This window comes from Stegodyphus dumicola, chromosome 9 (assembly GCF_044657685.1).
Source record: "Stegodyphus dumicola isolate Sdum_Otavi_A_Nest chromosome 9, ASM4465768v1".
NCBI lineage: Eukaryota > Metazoa > Arthropoda > Arachnida > Araneae > Eresidae > Stegodyphus > Stegodyphus dumicola.
In genome coordinates this window covers 82,222,248-82,238,819 of record NC_140776.1, presented here as the reverse complement: position 1 = coordinate 82,238,819, position 16,572 = coordinate 82,222,248, and the positions used below count along the sequence as shown (strand labels likewise).

Genomic DNA, 16,572 nt, shown 5'->3' with positions numbered 1-16,572 from the left:
ATATAAGGTTGCCATAAGTAGGGTCGCCAAATTTGGCGATTTATGCAAATGACTCGAGGACACAGAGGTGCCTGTTTATGTTGGGCAAGAGAACATGCATCCTGAACCAGTCAACAAAAGGTGTCTGTTCTCTTCTTGTGAGATATCGAGACGAGATCTTGATCAATATGTCCGCCCATATGCCGTTGCTATTAGTCCTGGATTTCTTCTGATGGACGACAACGCTCGACTGCGATTGCTGCAGAATATCTTGAAGGTAATGGTAGGGAGCAGATGGAATGGCCAGTTCAATCCCCAGACCTGAATCCGATACAGCATCTTTGGAACTAACTACCTTGGGAGATAGGCTGCTGTTTTAAGTCCTCCTCCAAGGTCGATAGACGAGCTTGAACAAGGATTACTCAGTATGTAGTCATTGCTTCCCATTTCACTGACCGACAACTTAATTGACAGCATGGAGTGTCCTTACCGCAAATGTATTGCAGCTATGAGTGGACAAATCCCTTATTAAAACCCATTTTTGTTACCATTGGATTTTTCCTCAAAAAACTGTGATATACAGTTTCTCCAAGACTGGAACTCTCTCCCAAGAGTGCAATTTTTTGTTGTAATTCATTTTTGTGTGGAACTCTAGAAACATTCCCTATCACATTTATTAAAGAACTGTTTAGTGAACATGTCCTCTAAATTTCTGGTTTCTATGTTGCTTCATTCTCAAATTAGACACAAACAACATGCTGTTCCTTAACTTTTGGAGGTCAGTGTACTTGAAATCAGAGTCAGAACTACTAGCACTATCAAAACTATTGTCATGAATGCAGATTGTATCACTCGAGAAATGCTTTCTGCCAGACATCTTTGAAAAGAGCGTGTAAAATGGTACAAAACATACTTGCATGTTTTGCAAAATTATGGACAACTAATGCCATCCGTTAACTCAGATCTGAATAAACAATTAAACATCACGGAAAAGCCAAAATGAAACCATGAACAGGAAAAGAGCGGGTTGCAAAGTTTAAACAGACAGAAAAAATGCATACCCATTTAAATCACGGGTTGTGCAAATTTTGCTACTTCTACGTTACGCATGGAAATCGTGAGATACGCAGCGAGAGGGTTAATATCACAATCTTTACTTTATCATGTGTAAATTTAGGATCTTCTCATCAAATATTATAAGTTAATAAAATTTTGTAAATTAACATACAATTTAAATTACATCTAAAACACTAAACTGAACTGCTATGTTTTTAAGCAAGATAATATTTTCTAAAACAACATGATAAAAATTTAGATTATAACTTTCAATACTATGAAGCATCATAGATAAATTAATATAAAAGTATGAGTATGCTTAATTTCACCTTTCAGAATTGTTGAATACCCCTGGAATGTATAATTCAAAACATATGCATATGTTGTAACTCTGTTCTTAATCATGAGCTGTAATGTCTCTGCAAGAGGTGCAACATAATAACGATCTGTGAGCATCTGCAAGTGGTAACAAAATCTGCAGTTCAGTAAAGTTTAAAAGCAAGAGTACAAAAAAGAAAAATAACAAAAAATAACATATGAAATAAAAAAAATAAATGCATAATATTAATCCCTGTTGTGCATACAAACAAAAATTTATGTATAAAAAAGGCAAAAAAGATGAACAAATTTATAACAATTACAAAAATTTAGCAAATCATGACAATTATATTTTTAATTTTTTTAAACTTTTATCAATTTTTACTTCACCGTTTGTAAAAAAATGAAATATGCTCTTTTTATGCCAAAAAAAAATTGATTTAATTAAATTAAAAAAAATAACTCCTTTTTTTAAAAAAAAAGTATAGTGATAAGAAATGTAAAAAGAGTTAATTGTGTAAATTGCTTGAAACTAAAAACATTGCTTGAAATGAACAGAGGCTGAGTTCATAAAAGAAGGCGAGTTACAAAAAAAAAAAAAAAAAAAAAAAAAAAAGGGATTGCATCCAAAGAAGGTTTTCCTTTGCATATGATGGGGTATGGATAGTGCGGTTTAGTTTGAATGGTTGAAAATAACCAAACCATTAATGCAAATATGCATTGTTATCACTTAGATAGTCTAAAATGGGTTTTAAATATGAAATGATCTGCATAAATCAGAACACCTAACATGATCTTTCAACAGGATAATACTAAATCATACATTACAAGAGTGACTCAAAAAGAGCTTTATAACAGAAAATTCTAATTTATCTGCTTGAGAATCCCAGTACTGCCTCCTTCAGTTTAGGTCACTACAGCAATGCACAAACAAATATTTTATGGCAAAAAGTTTAAAAAAGTGATTCGGAAATTGTCTGGAGCAAAAGTCATGAGAAATCATTGATACTATCATTGTTACCGAAGGCATATCTGAGAAGTCAGTATTATTCTGTTCTTTCGCTGCCACAGCACTAGTGATAGTGCTCCAAGCATATGCTCCAAGCATAAGGATTCTGCGCATTGAACTTTCTTCTAGATGTAAAATCGTTAATGTTGCTCAGTACTGTCAGACTTTGAAAAATTCAGCATGCAATGCAAAACAAAAGGAGAATAGTGTGAAGTCAAGGAATTATCTTGCTAAACCATAACACTCAGCCTCACACTGTAGTGAAATTGGAAAAGGAAAAAAGGAATTTGGTTGGCATCAGTTCAAGAACCCTCCCTACGGTCCTAATGTGGCATCATCTGACTACCTTTTGTTTCTGCACATGAAGTGTCACCTTGGATTTCAGCACTTTCAAAGTGACAACAACAAAAACACTGTAAAGATACAGCTGTCATGACTGGCCAGAACTTCTTTGAAGAAGGTTGGTCACCTGTTTCGACAAATGTCTCAACACTGGTAAAAGCTATGTAGAAAAATAGCTTCAGAAATGACATTTATATAAAAATAAAATTGGCTTGAAAAAACATTTGTGGTCTCTCTCTCTCTCTCTCTTTTTTTTTTTTTTTTCTTTTTTTTTTAACAAAACAGAACTTATTTCCCAGAAGCACTTTCTAATTAGATTCATGCAACTATACTTCCCCCCACCTCCCCTTATGTTTGAAATTATCTGTCTCAATTTTGCATTAATTTTTGATAAATATGATACATTTACAAAATTTTGAAAGTATTCACCATTTTGAAATTTTGAATCAAAATGCTTAATATATTCAAAACAGATTTAATCCTTTTGCAACAGGTGCCTTAGTGAATGAACTGTTCATTTGGGATGGCACGTTAAAAGGATGTACTGCCTTGTTGGGATGGGCAATTTGTGCTGCTAATTCTAACCTTGGGAAAAAAATTGCATATTGTCCAACTGTTCCAATTTTTGGCTCATTATGACAGAACATTCATGAAGTTGTCAGAATTCATTTTCAAACTTTATCATTATATTTCCACTACCATTTGAAGCATCAAATATATTTCACTTAAATATTCATATCAATTCCAGCCAAACTCCAAGAGGAATGAATAAAACCTGTAAAACAATAGGACATATAGTCCCCATATCATCAAAATTAAAAACAAAAGTATTCAGAAGCATCAAGAACTTCTCCATGTGATCAGGTGATGTAGTTAGCAGCTAGCTTTCATTGTTTACATTACTCAATCCATGATTTCTGCTTCAATCAGTATTTTTTATTTTTTATATTTTAAATTACTGTAACAGAATGAAGGAAGGCATCATCCAATCTTGATACTAATAAAATGTTTTACCTAAAAATTCATATATGATATACCTATTCATATGTGGTAATTCTAAGAGACAATTTAAATGGTGATTCATATATGACACACCTGGCTATGAGATGCAGTTGGCGATCGAAGCGTATATGAGATGCCCATCCCAAAAGGACTAGGCAGAAGTCTGACAAACCACACTTGTCAAATTTTTAATGCAAATATGCCTTACACCTGCTGGAACTTTAAATACCTTTGCAGGTATGTTATTTATTTACCTTCATTTACTTACCGCATTTCATTAAAAAGCATTGCTATGATTTCTTACACTATGTTAAATAACTGCATGGCATAAAAATATATTATTTTCTGTGAATAATAAAACTAGTTACATAAATTATATTTAATGTATAAAAGTACTCACATGTATATAGGCTTCCCTTAAATTCTTGTTAACGACGTCAACAGATGGTTTATACATAAATTCTATTGCATCAAAAATACCCTGTGAATTTACAGTATAATTATACATTCTCATAAAATCCTTAATCTTCTGAATGAACTTCTCTTCATTTATTTCTAAATCACTGGGATTTTGATAATCTTCCACTGTAATACACACACATGAAAAAAATAATTAACTAATATAAGAAATATGACTCAGAGAACTAATAAAGAAATTACTATATATTATCATAATTGTTTGAATACTTGATTAGCACATGATGACAATCTGCCTAAGAGGAGAGATGACTTCATTAGGAATTTCTCATACTGGCATTGAATATTGTCAAGTCAATGAAAACCTCGCACACCCAGGACTAAATTTGCCTGGATTAAATTCCTAATATTTTGAAGTCTTACCAAGTCAAATAGTAGTGGACCTTTATTCATTTTAAGATCAAGCATGTAGATACGGGCTTCTTAAATATCATTCACTTGCAATCCTTTTGCACTACAAGGAAGTTTTTGCAACATTTTCTTACTACATGATCTAATCCATTTCAGGGAAGAGATAGTACATCAAAAATAGCAATAGATTTTTAATACATTTTATTTATTTAACAAAAATAAATATATAAATGAATGAATTTTAAAAATATAATAAATACATCAATAAATAAAAATAATACATAAATAAATGAATAAATACAAAACATTTTAAAAATTATAAGAAAATAATTTCTAAATAAAAATTAAAATATAAACTTACAAAATATTGAAACACCTTCATCCCGACTGATACCAGTCATATATGCAAATTCATCATTGAAAACAACACGTCTTTCTAGCATTTCCTTTGGAGCCCAAGGTAACAACTGCTCTTCTCCACGTCTGGTGTAATTGTCAATAACTGGACCCCAAGGTAGCCAACCTTTTCTAGGCTATATGAAACCAAATATTCTTTGAATAAAATACAGTTACAAATCACAGTATTAGAAACAAAAGGACAATTAGAATTTCTATATCCATTCTCGGATTGAATCAATTTTAAATAATAACAGAAATTATAAAGCTTTATATGTAATAAAGATAAGATTTATTTATTGATAACATAGAATTAAAAGGTGATAATAAAAAGATTATGTAGTACTCAACGTTAAAATTGTAACACCAAAAAGGAAAAGCCATATGGTAAAGGATCAAACTTTGAAGAATCTATAGTTCTGATCAGTGAGACAGAGGAAGGGCTTAATCCTCCAAGTGAACAAGCCATATACGTATGTTCAAAAATATTATTCATGATATCTTTAAATACACATATATGCATCTTGAAATGTGTCCACATAGTTATAGCGGTATATATAAATAACACAAAAAGTGGTCAAGGCACAAAATGAGGGGAATAGTCTGGAATGATAAACAAGAAAATATCACTTACTTCTAGCCCTTTGAGGAACTTTAGGGTTTTATGAGCAAAAACTCTTGGCTACTTGGAAGATTAAATAGTACAAAAGGAAATGTAACTTTTTTGGAGGGAAAGGAGCCAGCATGAGACTTTAGATATCGAATTAAGGGTTTGACAATGCAATGGCACAATTTTGTCAAAATGTCATTTATCATTAGCTATCAAAGATACACAGAATCCTCAAACTCAAAAATGCTGGTATATCATCCTGGCACACAATTGGGGTAAAATATTTTTGTTTACCAGTGCATATCCCAGTAGTTCCAAGAACAATGAACTGAAATGACAGTATGCAATGGCTGTAAATGAATTTTGACTTGGATGGATTGTTGGTTATGAGGATGAGTGCATAACAATCCTTACTTTACTGCAAGTAAATCTGGACATCACTTACTAAGACCCAGAAATGCATCCGTATAACCCATCAGAAAATATTTGAACAATAATGAACTACAAGCCAAAGACCAGCACCAGGTGTTCCAGTGACTCCTTATCACTTTTCTCAAAAATTGTCATACTGTACATCCAGCTAGCATTGGGGGTTAGACTGAAAAACTATCTTTTTTGATGATGAATCTCGCTCTTGTCTTGGAAGCAACAGTTGCTGGAGACTGATCGGAAACCACGTGACCAAAGCCATTAATAAGCCTTCATAAAAAAATGGCCTTGGTCTTGGAATAACGGTGTGGAACAGCATAATGTAAGATATATGGCTCTCTGGTCGTTCCTCTCAGTACAATGAAAGCTCAACACTGATTCCGTTGTAGAACCAGTGATATGATCATTTCTATAAGGTGTCTCAGGAGCTATTTTTCAATATAATACTGGACAAATGTTGCTTATGTTATTGCAAATAGCATGCATGAATTTGACAAGCTACTATGGACTGAGATATCTCCAGACTTGTCAGTCATTGAGCACAAGTGAAATAGTACTGATCGGCAATTGCAAAGAACAAAACCCAACCTGTTAATCAATATTTAACATTCGTTGAGAAATGCTGCAGTCTAAAAAGGTTTCCTGTGGGGGGGGGGATTAGCCTTATTTCCAAATCCCTAAAAGAAGAAGCACAGACACTATATATTCATGGTTGTGTCAAAATAGACAATTAGGATCTATTAAAAGATAAATGTCTAGCATATTTTCCTATTTCTAAACACGTTAAATTTGACGCTTTTGTCTCAGTCACTCACAATAAATTTAAGAGCACAAATAAGTATTTTAGACAGAAACTAAAATTAGGGTCTGCTTTGAAATTAAGTGACTAAATTATAATAGAACTGCTCTCTCAAGGTTTACCACAGCAACATCCTATATTATTATCTGTACCAAACGTAACTTCCCTTCCAAACTGGATTATGCTAGCATGAAAATTATTCCTAACTTCAAGCTCATCTAAAGAAGCACAAAACACAAATAATGCGCCCAGGCAAAATCTTCATCCCAATTCAGTTAAACTCATTTTTCAGAATCCTCATCCCAATTCCATCTCAATTCAGTTCCCCAGCAAAATTCTCATCCATATTTTAAGTATCCAAGATATCCTACTCCAAGATCATTTTACTCTAGGTCTTATTTCCCTCCAAATCCGGTCTGGAGATATGTTCAGCCATCTCAATTAATATATATCTAAATCCCTAATATCCGACTTTAAATTACCATCAACCTTCATTCTATCAAAATCAAACTTAGATTGTTTAGATTTATCGACAAATAACAGTTTTCAAGTTATGATAGGGAACAGTAACTTTCCTACTATTATTGATACAGGTAGTCAGGTTAATGTAATTTCTGAAAACATTTTAAGTTATATTGATAATTTTGAAATTACTCAAACAGAAACTTCGAGAAAGTTACTGTGTTTATACAGGAGTCCTTCAATCTCTAAATTAATTAAATTTTCATGCAAAGTTAGAAGACTAAGTAGGAAAGACATATTTTTATGTTAATTCTCATCTGAGTTGTTTACCTTGTGTTCATCTTGCATTCATCTTGTGTTCCCTTATTTCAACTGCAACTGAACTTTAATGATTATGACTTGTATCAATTTAACAGAAATATAAGTAAGGATGCATGTTTAAAAATCTTTTTAAAAATAATATCTTGTATCTAAGTGAAAATACTCAAAATGGAAATGATTATGCTAATCATGCTGAAAATAATAAGTGTGAAAATATAGTTGAAAGAATTATTAAACAACTATAGTCATATAGTTAAATAATAGTGCTAAAAATAAATATGATCTAGGTTATATTTAAACTGAACATCCAACAGTAATGTTGATTTTAGAGCTACCAGTCAGACAGAGTATTCCCTAAAGATGATAATGAAATTTAAAAACCCTGTTAATTTAGCCTAAAAGAGATGAAAATGCAAAACCTAGATTATGTGTTGACTGCAGAAAACTTAATTACTGAAACAGACTCTTAAATCATACCTAGAATAGATGCAGTACTAGATCAATAAATTAATACAAAAGTGTTTTCTACCTTAGATATAGCATACGATTATTGGCATATAAAGTTAAATGAAAAAGATACTGAGAAATTAGCATTTAAAACTAATTTTGGTCTTCATAAATTCAATAGATTACGTTTAGGTTGGAAAATTTGCCCAGCTGTTTTTCAAAGAGCCCTTATACAAATTTTAAATAAATATCAAAGTCAGTTTGTTTTAAATTATTTTGACAACATTATAGTATGTTCCCAAAATTCTTAAAACCTTTTAGAACATTTTAAAATAATATTTGACCTATGTACAAAAGAAAATATAAAATTAAAACAGTGCCACTTTACTGAAGATTTAAGGATTTTGCTGAAGATTGCACAGTAAATTTTATAGGATATTAAGTTCAAGCAGGAAAATATCAACTTTCAATATTCAAATATTGAAGTTATTAAGAAACAACAACTTCCTAAAAATGTTAAAGAATTACGAAGATTTCTGGGGAAGCATCATTGTACATCTTAAATTTATTCCAAATTATGCAGAAATTAGAACATCTCTAACAAATGTACTTAAAAAAATACTCCATATAAGTAGATGCTTGAATGCTAAACAGCCTTTCAAAATTTAAAAGACAATTAATTTAAAGACCTATTTTAACTTTGTTTAATCCAAAATAGCCCTGTCATGTATTTGTAAATGCATTTATAGAAACTCTGGTGCAGTTTTAAAACAGGAACACTCAGATGGCAATTAATTTGTTAATAATTTTCCCTCATATTTTTATATCTAACATATTCAGACAGGATGTTATTATTTACAGCAAGATAATAATTAATGTGAAATAAAAACAAAATAAAATTTGATAAAAAGTGGGCAGAACTAGTGGTTAGTGAGTGACAAGCGAATTAGCATAATTACTTGTTGATGGCTGTGGGATGTTTAAACACAACTACACATAAAAAAACTCCATTCCTTATGCAAGGAAAATGGCTTTTGAATGAAAAAAATCAAAGTTTCAATTCAGCTTTACGGACATAAAAATTCCTTTACATTACGTACTTGAAATAAAAAATAAATATACAAAAATTCAAGTTACAATGAATAACTTATATACTCAAGTTATAGCTTAGAAATTTAACAAACAGAAACGTATCCTAAATAATATTAATAAAAAAAAATTAAATGTGCGTACAGTGTTTGTGTATGTGTGTGTAAGTGACATAACACTCCCTGCTGATACTATGGCCAGAAGAAGGTGACCCCGGTGAAAAATACAAAGTTTCCTTTGTGATTATCAAGATACTTTTCATGAAATCTGAATATTTTCAACTGTTTGAAGGAAAAATCGATACTCCAAATTAAAAATATTTTTATACTATTCAGAGAAAATGTTTCATGAACTCCCCAAATTTATATTCTAGAAATTTTCAAATCAGAATCTAATTCAATTTATAAACATATAATAGCTTGTTATTATATTTCTAAATCACACTTTTTTAATATATATTCTGATATGAGAAAGTTCATGAACTAAATCATGGGGCATAGTGAAACATAAAAAGCTATGTCCTTGAAGCAATTCTTTTGCTTTCTCATTAGAATTGTAAATATAGTACAATATTTCTGTTCCTCTGCTTGCTCTCTAATATTTTTTTTTTCCTTTCCCCCCTCTCAAAACTTTGTTTAAAAAGCTAAAAATATGAAAGAAAATTATTAACAAATTAAATTTAATTGGAACAAATAACTTAATTGGCAATAGCCCTTCAAATTTATATTTTCAGTTTAAATAAGTCCCTCTTCAACAATCTGTATTGCACCATTTTAATGTCACTACTTTCTCTGCATGGCGAAAGCTCTTGCCCAATCTCTGCTCAGAATTGAAACAAAGGATCTAAGCCTTTACATACTGCCAGCTACTTACTAAGCAGTTCTTCTGTCCTGCTAAATCATGTTTCTTCACTAAGCTTTAATGTTTCAAATGTAACTGCATATACAAAATTGTGTTTATAGCACCCCTAGTGTTATACCAATTAAGAAAAAATGCATTTATAAAGAACTGCTCCTATTCAAAACTAAAAATTGTGTTATACTATTTTTAACCATTAAGCCAGTTGTGATTTCCAGATAGTCATTATATAGGCAACAGTATTCTCAGCATGATTAAAAATGTGAACTGGTATTTTTATTAGTCAAGCCTTCATTTAATATCAAATTATCTACAACAAAATAAAATCATCACATGTATTATATTGCATTATATTATAACTGAGATTGACTTATAATTATTTTCATTTTATTGGGTGCACAATCAAAAAAAAATTTGGAGATCACTACTCGAGAAACTAGAAAGCAGTATTCCTAAAAGTTTTTCTTTTGTCGTAGATAAAGAGTTTCCAAAGCATGAGATGTTGTCTCTACCAGGATTCGTACACATTTCTGCACACAAAATTAAGCACTTTTAAGGACTTTTAAGGACCATTAATGAAAAAAATTAAGGACCTATGAGCAAATGGAAACTGAATAAATTCAATTAAAAATATTAGTCTATGCTCGAATTTCACTTTTGTAATACCATCCTAAAAATAAAATAGATCCCTAAGTAGTATGCATTATTACTAGACATGAATTAACTAACTTAATTATTAATAAGTTTGAGAATAAAATAAATTTCATGCAGTTTATCAAGTAGCATTAAATATTTTACACTTATAATAGTTGGACATATTCAAAAGATGATAAGAGATATTTACGTTTTACTCATAGTTAGCTTTATGCCTTTTTTTTTTAAATGTCTCATTTTGTCACATACTTGGTCAGTCTAGAGGTTTAGCAAATAGTAGGGAGATTTTATGTCAAACGCCATAGGTTAAAATGAGAAGTGAGATCATAATCAGCATGATTCATAACAAAAGATTGAATGTTGTCCTTCTGCTGCTTGTCTATAGAGAGACCTGCTGATTGGAACAAATCTGAAAGGTCTGATGTAGGCACAGTTGGCAAGTGTTGAAAGTTAGTCAAGCTCTGCTTAATGCAGTTAATGTCATAGCTTTGTATAGAGTTCCAGGGGTTGTAACCCACATAACATACGTTAAGGTTCCAATAAGCCATTAAAGTGCCAGAGGTGAAGTTGTTTTATATATGTCTCAGTAGATGCAAAGAATAAGTTTTACTTGATGGTTATTTGATGGGTGATGGTTACTTGATGAGTTCTCCACACAAAGGATTTGGCGATTGGATTCCCTGAAAACCCCAGTCGCCGTTTAAAAGGGGGAGTATATAAGGTATTTCTCCCACCTTCTTGGCGACCCTTCGTGGTGTAGTGGTTTGCACACTGGTAGCGGTATTCCAGAGGTCCGCTGTTCGATTCACGGCGAAGGCGTTGTTAATTTTTTATCGTTCCTGCTTTAAAAAATACCTAATGTCTCTACAAGCCTTCTCAAACATTTTGGCTAGTTTATATCGATTTTCTTCTTTTTAATTATCGATCTTTTCTGACAATAATTAGAAATTTGTCTCTATGCAAATCAATGTTCTCGCTAGTTTCCGTGTGCTTTTCTCCTAACTTGTCAATCTCTTCACAATGTATCTATGAGGGTTTACATGATCTGGTTAAAGTTAAATAGTCCTCCCCCCGATAGACGTGAAGCAAATTATCACTGTATCTGAAAGTAACTACAATATCAAACAAAGAACTTAGAACATAAAGACATGTTCTGATGCTAAAAAAGTCAATTACAGCTCATGGTGAAGTAATTAAACAAGAACAGTCAAATTCAAACTAAAAATGTGGACTAGTGGTCAAAGATAATACAATTTAATTTAAATTTAATTTGGCTCAGTAACTGTATCATATGCGGAAACAGAAATGGGAAGTTATAGTAAAGGCTGAAATGATAAACAATTGGGTAATTTACGTAATAATAACTGCACATATCTTTGAAGAATACTTTTCTTTATGTATTTGGTTTCTTTCTTCAACGTGTTTCCTTTTAATTTTAGAATTATTGGATTTAATTAAGGATTTCTGTTATTCTAAAAAAACACTAAATGCATTTAGAATGTACAGAAAAAGCTGCTAATTTTATTTCTTTAGTAATATCAACATTCAGAAGAAATATGAAATATATATGGTAAAGGTAGGTTACAGAGCAGGTGTGGCAGAATTTTTAGAATTTAGTGACACACAGAACAACAAAATCTAGAAATGGCAAAACTTTTAGAATTTAGAGCAGGCATTGGAAGCAAAATTTAGATAGGCACTAGGCAGGAGAATTTAGGATACACAGAGATTGCATCAGGTGGGAAAATGCATAGCACCAGTTCTGTGTACAATGCATTTAGACACAATAGATGAATATTTTAAATTGTAAGTTTTCAATTTCTTTATTAATAAAAAAATCTCTTTCTATAATGCCTGCCCAAGTCATAAGATTAGAAGCATTTTTGATATTTTCAATGCTTTTGTCTAGTGAAAAGTAGAGAAAATAAAGGGAAGATAAACATGTTAAGAAAATGATTCCAGTATCAGGAGTAAAACATTCAAATATTATGTTTCCATTGTTCTTCCAGACGTTCTTCAAAAAGTAAGAAATTCATCGCAAACTTTCTGCAAAATGTATCTATTACGTGTTGATATGTTGATACCATGGAGATATTTTTCATTTTGTCACGTATTTCTCGAATCTTCTAGAATTGTGGGTCTATAAATCTTGCCTTCAAATCCTTCTAAACTTTCCATGCTGCAATGTCAAAAATACTAAAGAAAAATTATCCCAACCAATTCTGTAACAGCAAAAAGCCAGAAATATTTTGAAAAAAAAAAAGGAAGGAAAAAGTGTAAAATAAATTTTATAGAGAAAACTGATGCATATTCTGAGAATTTTGAATAATCTGAGACAATTACATCGGAAAAACGCTTACTATGAAAAAAATTAGAAAGACATTTTAATTAATTACATAGCTAATTTTGTTTTTACTAAGAGCTGTTTCGTAAATTATGCTTTATAGCTATATACCTTGTTTATTTTTCAGATTTAAAATATTGTATAATAAGTTGCCAAAATGAAACTTTATAATATGACAGCAAAAAATAAAAATGTTTTATTTTAATGTTATTTTTTAAATATAATTCTAATATATTACCATTATTTAAATGAAATTTTTCAATGTTATGATGTTTTAAAAAAATCGCCGGAAAATTCTCAGATCTCGGAATTAAAATTTTTCTATAGAAACTGATCTTAAAATCATCAAACTGTTAACAAGTTGTCAAATTTAGAACCATTTAATAAAAGAATTCACAACTCCAAACGCGAAAAGTTGTTTATGAGCTCTTTATTAGAAAAAATGAATTACGAAATGCTTATGTTTCACTTCTTGCTTAGAAACTCGAGTATCCCATCATTTATATTAGAAATAGAAACAAATTATAACCCATGAACCCATTCAAAAGATAACCATATATACGTCAGTGAATTACCAAAAATATTCCTCCAAAATGTTAATTCACACTCAAAACGGCAGTAGTATAAACAGAGAGAAATTTCAGATGATTAAAATTAAGGACCTTCTACTGATTTTGGAAAAAATTAAGGACTTTTAAAGACCGTACGAACCCTACTGAGCATCTAAAAAACACTACATCAGATGATTTATTTCATATCTATCTTATTACTCTAGAATGATGAAATATTGACTGATTTGATACTGGCTGAGAAATCGAATACATTCATCGGACCTAAACAAAGCTTAACACATTCAGTTATCCATTATAGCTAATACTACAATCAGTCTGTGCATCGTTATTTACATTTATTACAGATAATCTACTTTTTTTCCTACCATTTCAAAAATACAGATAGATCCTTTTACTGTTTTTTAACTACTTATCATCATCAGCTTTTAGATAAATATATGTTAATCTTATACAAAACTGACTAATGCACATTTGATTAATTACACACAGACTTATCCTATTTTCAATAATTATCTATCATCACAAAGGTAAATCCCTTAATCATAATCATACTTTCGTGCTGGCTGATACATTTACATATTGTCAAGCATGTAGATTTTCAATTTAAAAAAATATTCAATGACAATATCCTCAGGGTAAAAATTAAATGAAAAATTTTAAAGAATGAAAATTGGAAGAAAGAAATAAAGAAATTAATAAATGGTACCTTTATTTTAATAATCTGGATTTCATTATTCGTTCTTGTACCAATACAATGAACCAACAGAGATAGATCATGATTTGAACAACCCACTTCTTCTCCAAGTATCTGACTTGTATTAAACATGAAAAGTCGATCTGTTATAACAGCCCAGTCAGCTATAGGAGATGCATTCTGTGATATTACTCTCTTTACCATTCCTGCAATTATTTCACAATTTTTAATACATGCATTAAATTAAAATCCATATTACATTAATTTAAATACTTTAAAATCATAAGAATAAAAACAATTTTATAAAATGTAATTATTACTAAAATTGTATAAATAGGCGAACATCAGTCTTACTTCTAGATAAAGGGGACAAAGCTAGAAGTGCTGCACTTGCTCCTCCTGCACCAGAGCCAACTAAAGTTATTCTGCTATTATCTCCATCAAATACACCTATGTTTTCATAAACCCATCGCAAGGCTTCAATTTGATCAAGAATACCATAATTACCAGGAGAATTCCCATCACCAGTAGCTAAAAATCCTGAAATATATATAATGATAAAATAATAAGAAATAACCTATTACAATAAACAATATAATGAAACAGCAGAGTACTTACAAAGATTGATTGAGATATAATACTATTTTACCAAACTTGTTACAGATAGAGAGCTGTAATTTAAGCACTATTTCTAAAAACGGGGACAAAAATATACCTGCATACACAATAAAGACAGATATCGCAAAAAAAGAAAGAAAGACAATGAAACCTTCCATAACTAGATGTTTACAGGACAAATCTTTTGTCTGTTTTCAGGGTGTATGCTAAATAAGAATACATTAGTCTTCTATTTTGAAGGCAAGACAATTCAGAAATGATCCATTAATGGGAAGTGACTTCTAAAACACAGTATTTATTGATGAAATTTCAATGTATGTATGTCTGTTTTACTGATTACAAATGGAAAATAAATGGTATGCCCTAAAAAATTACATAAAAGTGAACAGGAATAGAATAGTTAAGTAAATGACTTTTAAATTTAATGAAAGAAATGTGATATCAGAAATGCAGTGAACAAACTACAGAAAATATATAAAATGCCTTGCTTTTCATTTGGAGAGAAGGGAAAAATGCCTCCTTTATTGCTCTAATTTCCAATAAATTTCATTTAATGAAAGAATTCTGCAGTAAAATAACATGAGAATGAAACCATCTTAACTTACAGATCAGGATACACTATTATAAGCCAGAAAACATGTTATGCTATTTAACCTTTTGAGTAGCATAGTTTTCAGACTTACTCATAAACACTTGTCTTGAAACCGCATTTAACAGCTAAATTTGTGTATTAAACTTATTTTAATATGTTTTCATAAACTTCGATTTATTAAGATGATATTTAATAATTAGAGTAAGCAAGAAAACAAAATACTTTAAATATAAACTCAACAACATTATCTCATTCATATAAAGCTATTTTAATTTTTAAAATTATAAAAATTCAATTGTAAACAAACAAATAAAAATTAATTATTACTGCAAACTAATTTGCAATATCATACAAATTCCGAAAGCATATGTAAATTAAGCATCTTAATACATGAAAAAAATTTAATAATCTCGAAATTAATCCTAAAAACTGTAAAGAATTTTTTTAAGATTAAATTATGTTGCATAAAGTGAATAATTGTTGAGCAGGCAGATCTCTTCAAGGGGAAGTTGCCCCCAAACCTAGCTCTTCAATTACTCAATTCGTGTTTCGTCAACCATATAGGCATGGGTAAAGAATTATTCAAAACTAAAAGCAAAACCAAAAGTGGTGAATTGCCAAAATTAGAAGTTTAAAAGAATTTCAAGAAATTTAGTAATTCACTAATAAGACAAATCATTAATTAAAGTACATTACTAATGTAATTAGGAGTATAAATCTAAAGTAATTTAGAGACCCCAGCCTATTTGAGTTACTTTCCGGACACAAATTATTGAAAAATAAACTATAAACTAGACATTATAAAAATTGAAAAATAATAATATAAAATACAATTTATAAAATAATACAATTTTTTGTAATATAAAGTAAACAGTAATTTTCAATTTAACTTTGCTGCTAACTACAAAAATAGAGGGCGCTCATACTATGTAAAGTTGAGTAGTGAGTGTAAAGTTACTACCTGTGTTATCTATTGTGAAAACATAGCTGCAAACTCTAATGTAATGTAAAATGTATTTTCTGTTTCAAGAGAAAAAAAGTGATTGCTAACAGCAGAATGGTAGATTTGCAAGTAATGAGTAAAAAAAAAATTAGTATAAGTTTCCAAATTTTGAATTAAAGTGCCAAAAGATTAAAAATTTCAAAAAATTTA

General features: G+C 30.3%; 1 protein-coding gene across 2 annotated transcripts in view; it reads right to left on the bottom strand.

The window, feature by feature from the left end:
* Nucleotides 1-16,572, bottom strand: part of LOC118200607 (neuroligin-4, Y-linked-like) — a 76,722-nt gene that overhangs the window by 39,326 nt on the left and 20,824 nt on the right. For both annotated transcript variants that reach the window (XM_035372572.2, XM_035372570.2), the window contains exons 4-8: nucleotides 14,564-14,749; nucleotides 14,222-14,415; nucleotides 4,896-5,067; nucleotides 4,107-4,291; nucleotides 1,365-1,491 (exon numbers count right to left, since the gene is read on the bottom strand). In XM_035372572.2, the coding sequence (XP_035228463.1) occupies nucleotides 1,365-1,491; nucleotides 4,107-4,291; nucleotides 4,896-5,067; nucleotides 14,222-14,415; nucleotides 14,564-14,749 (864 nt within the window). The remainder of the gene's footprint in view (nucleotides 1-1,364; nucleotides 1,492-4,106; nucleotides 4,292-4,895; nucleotides 5,068-14,221; nucleotides 14,416-14,563; nucleotides 14,750-16,572) is intronic.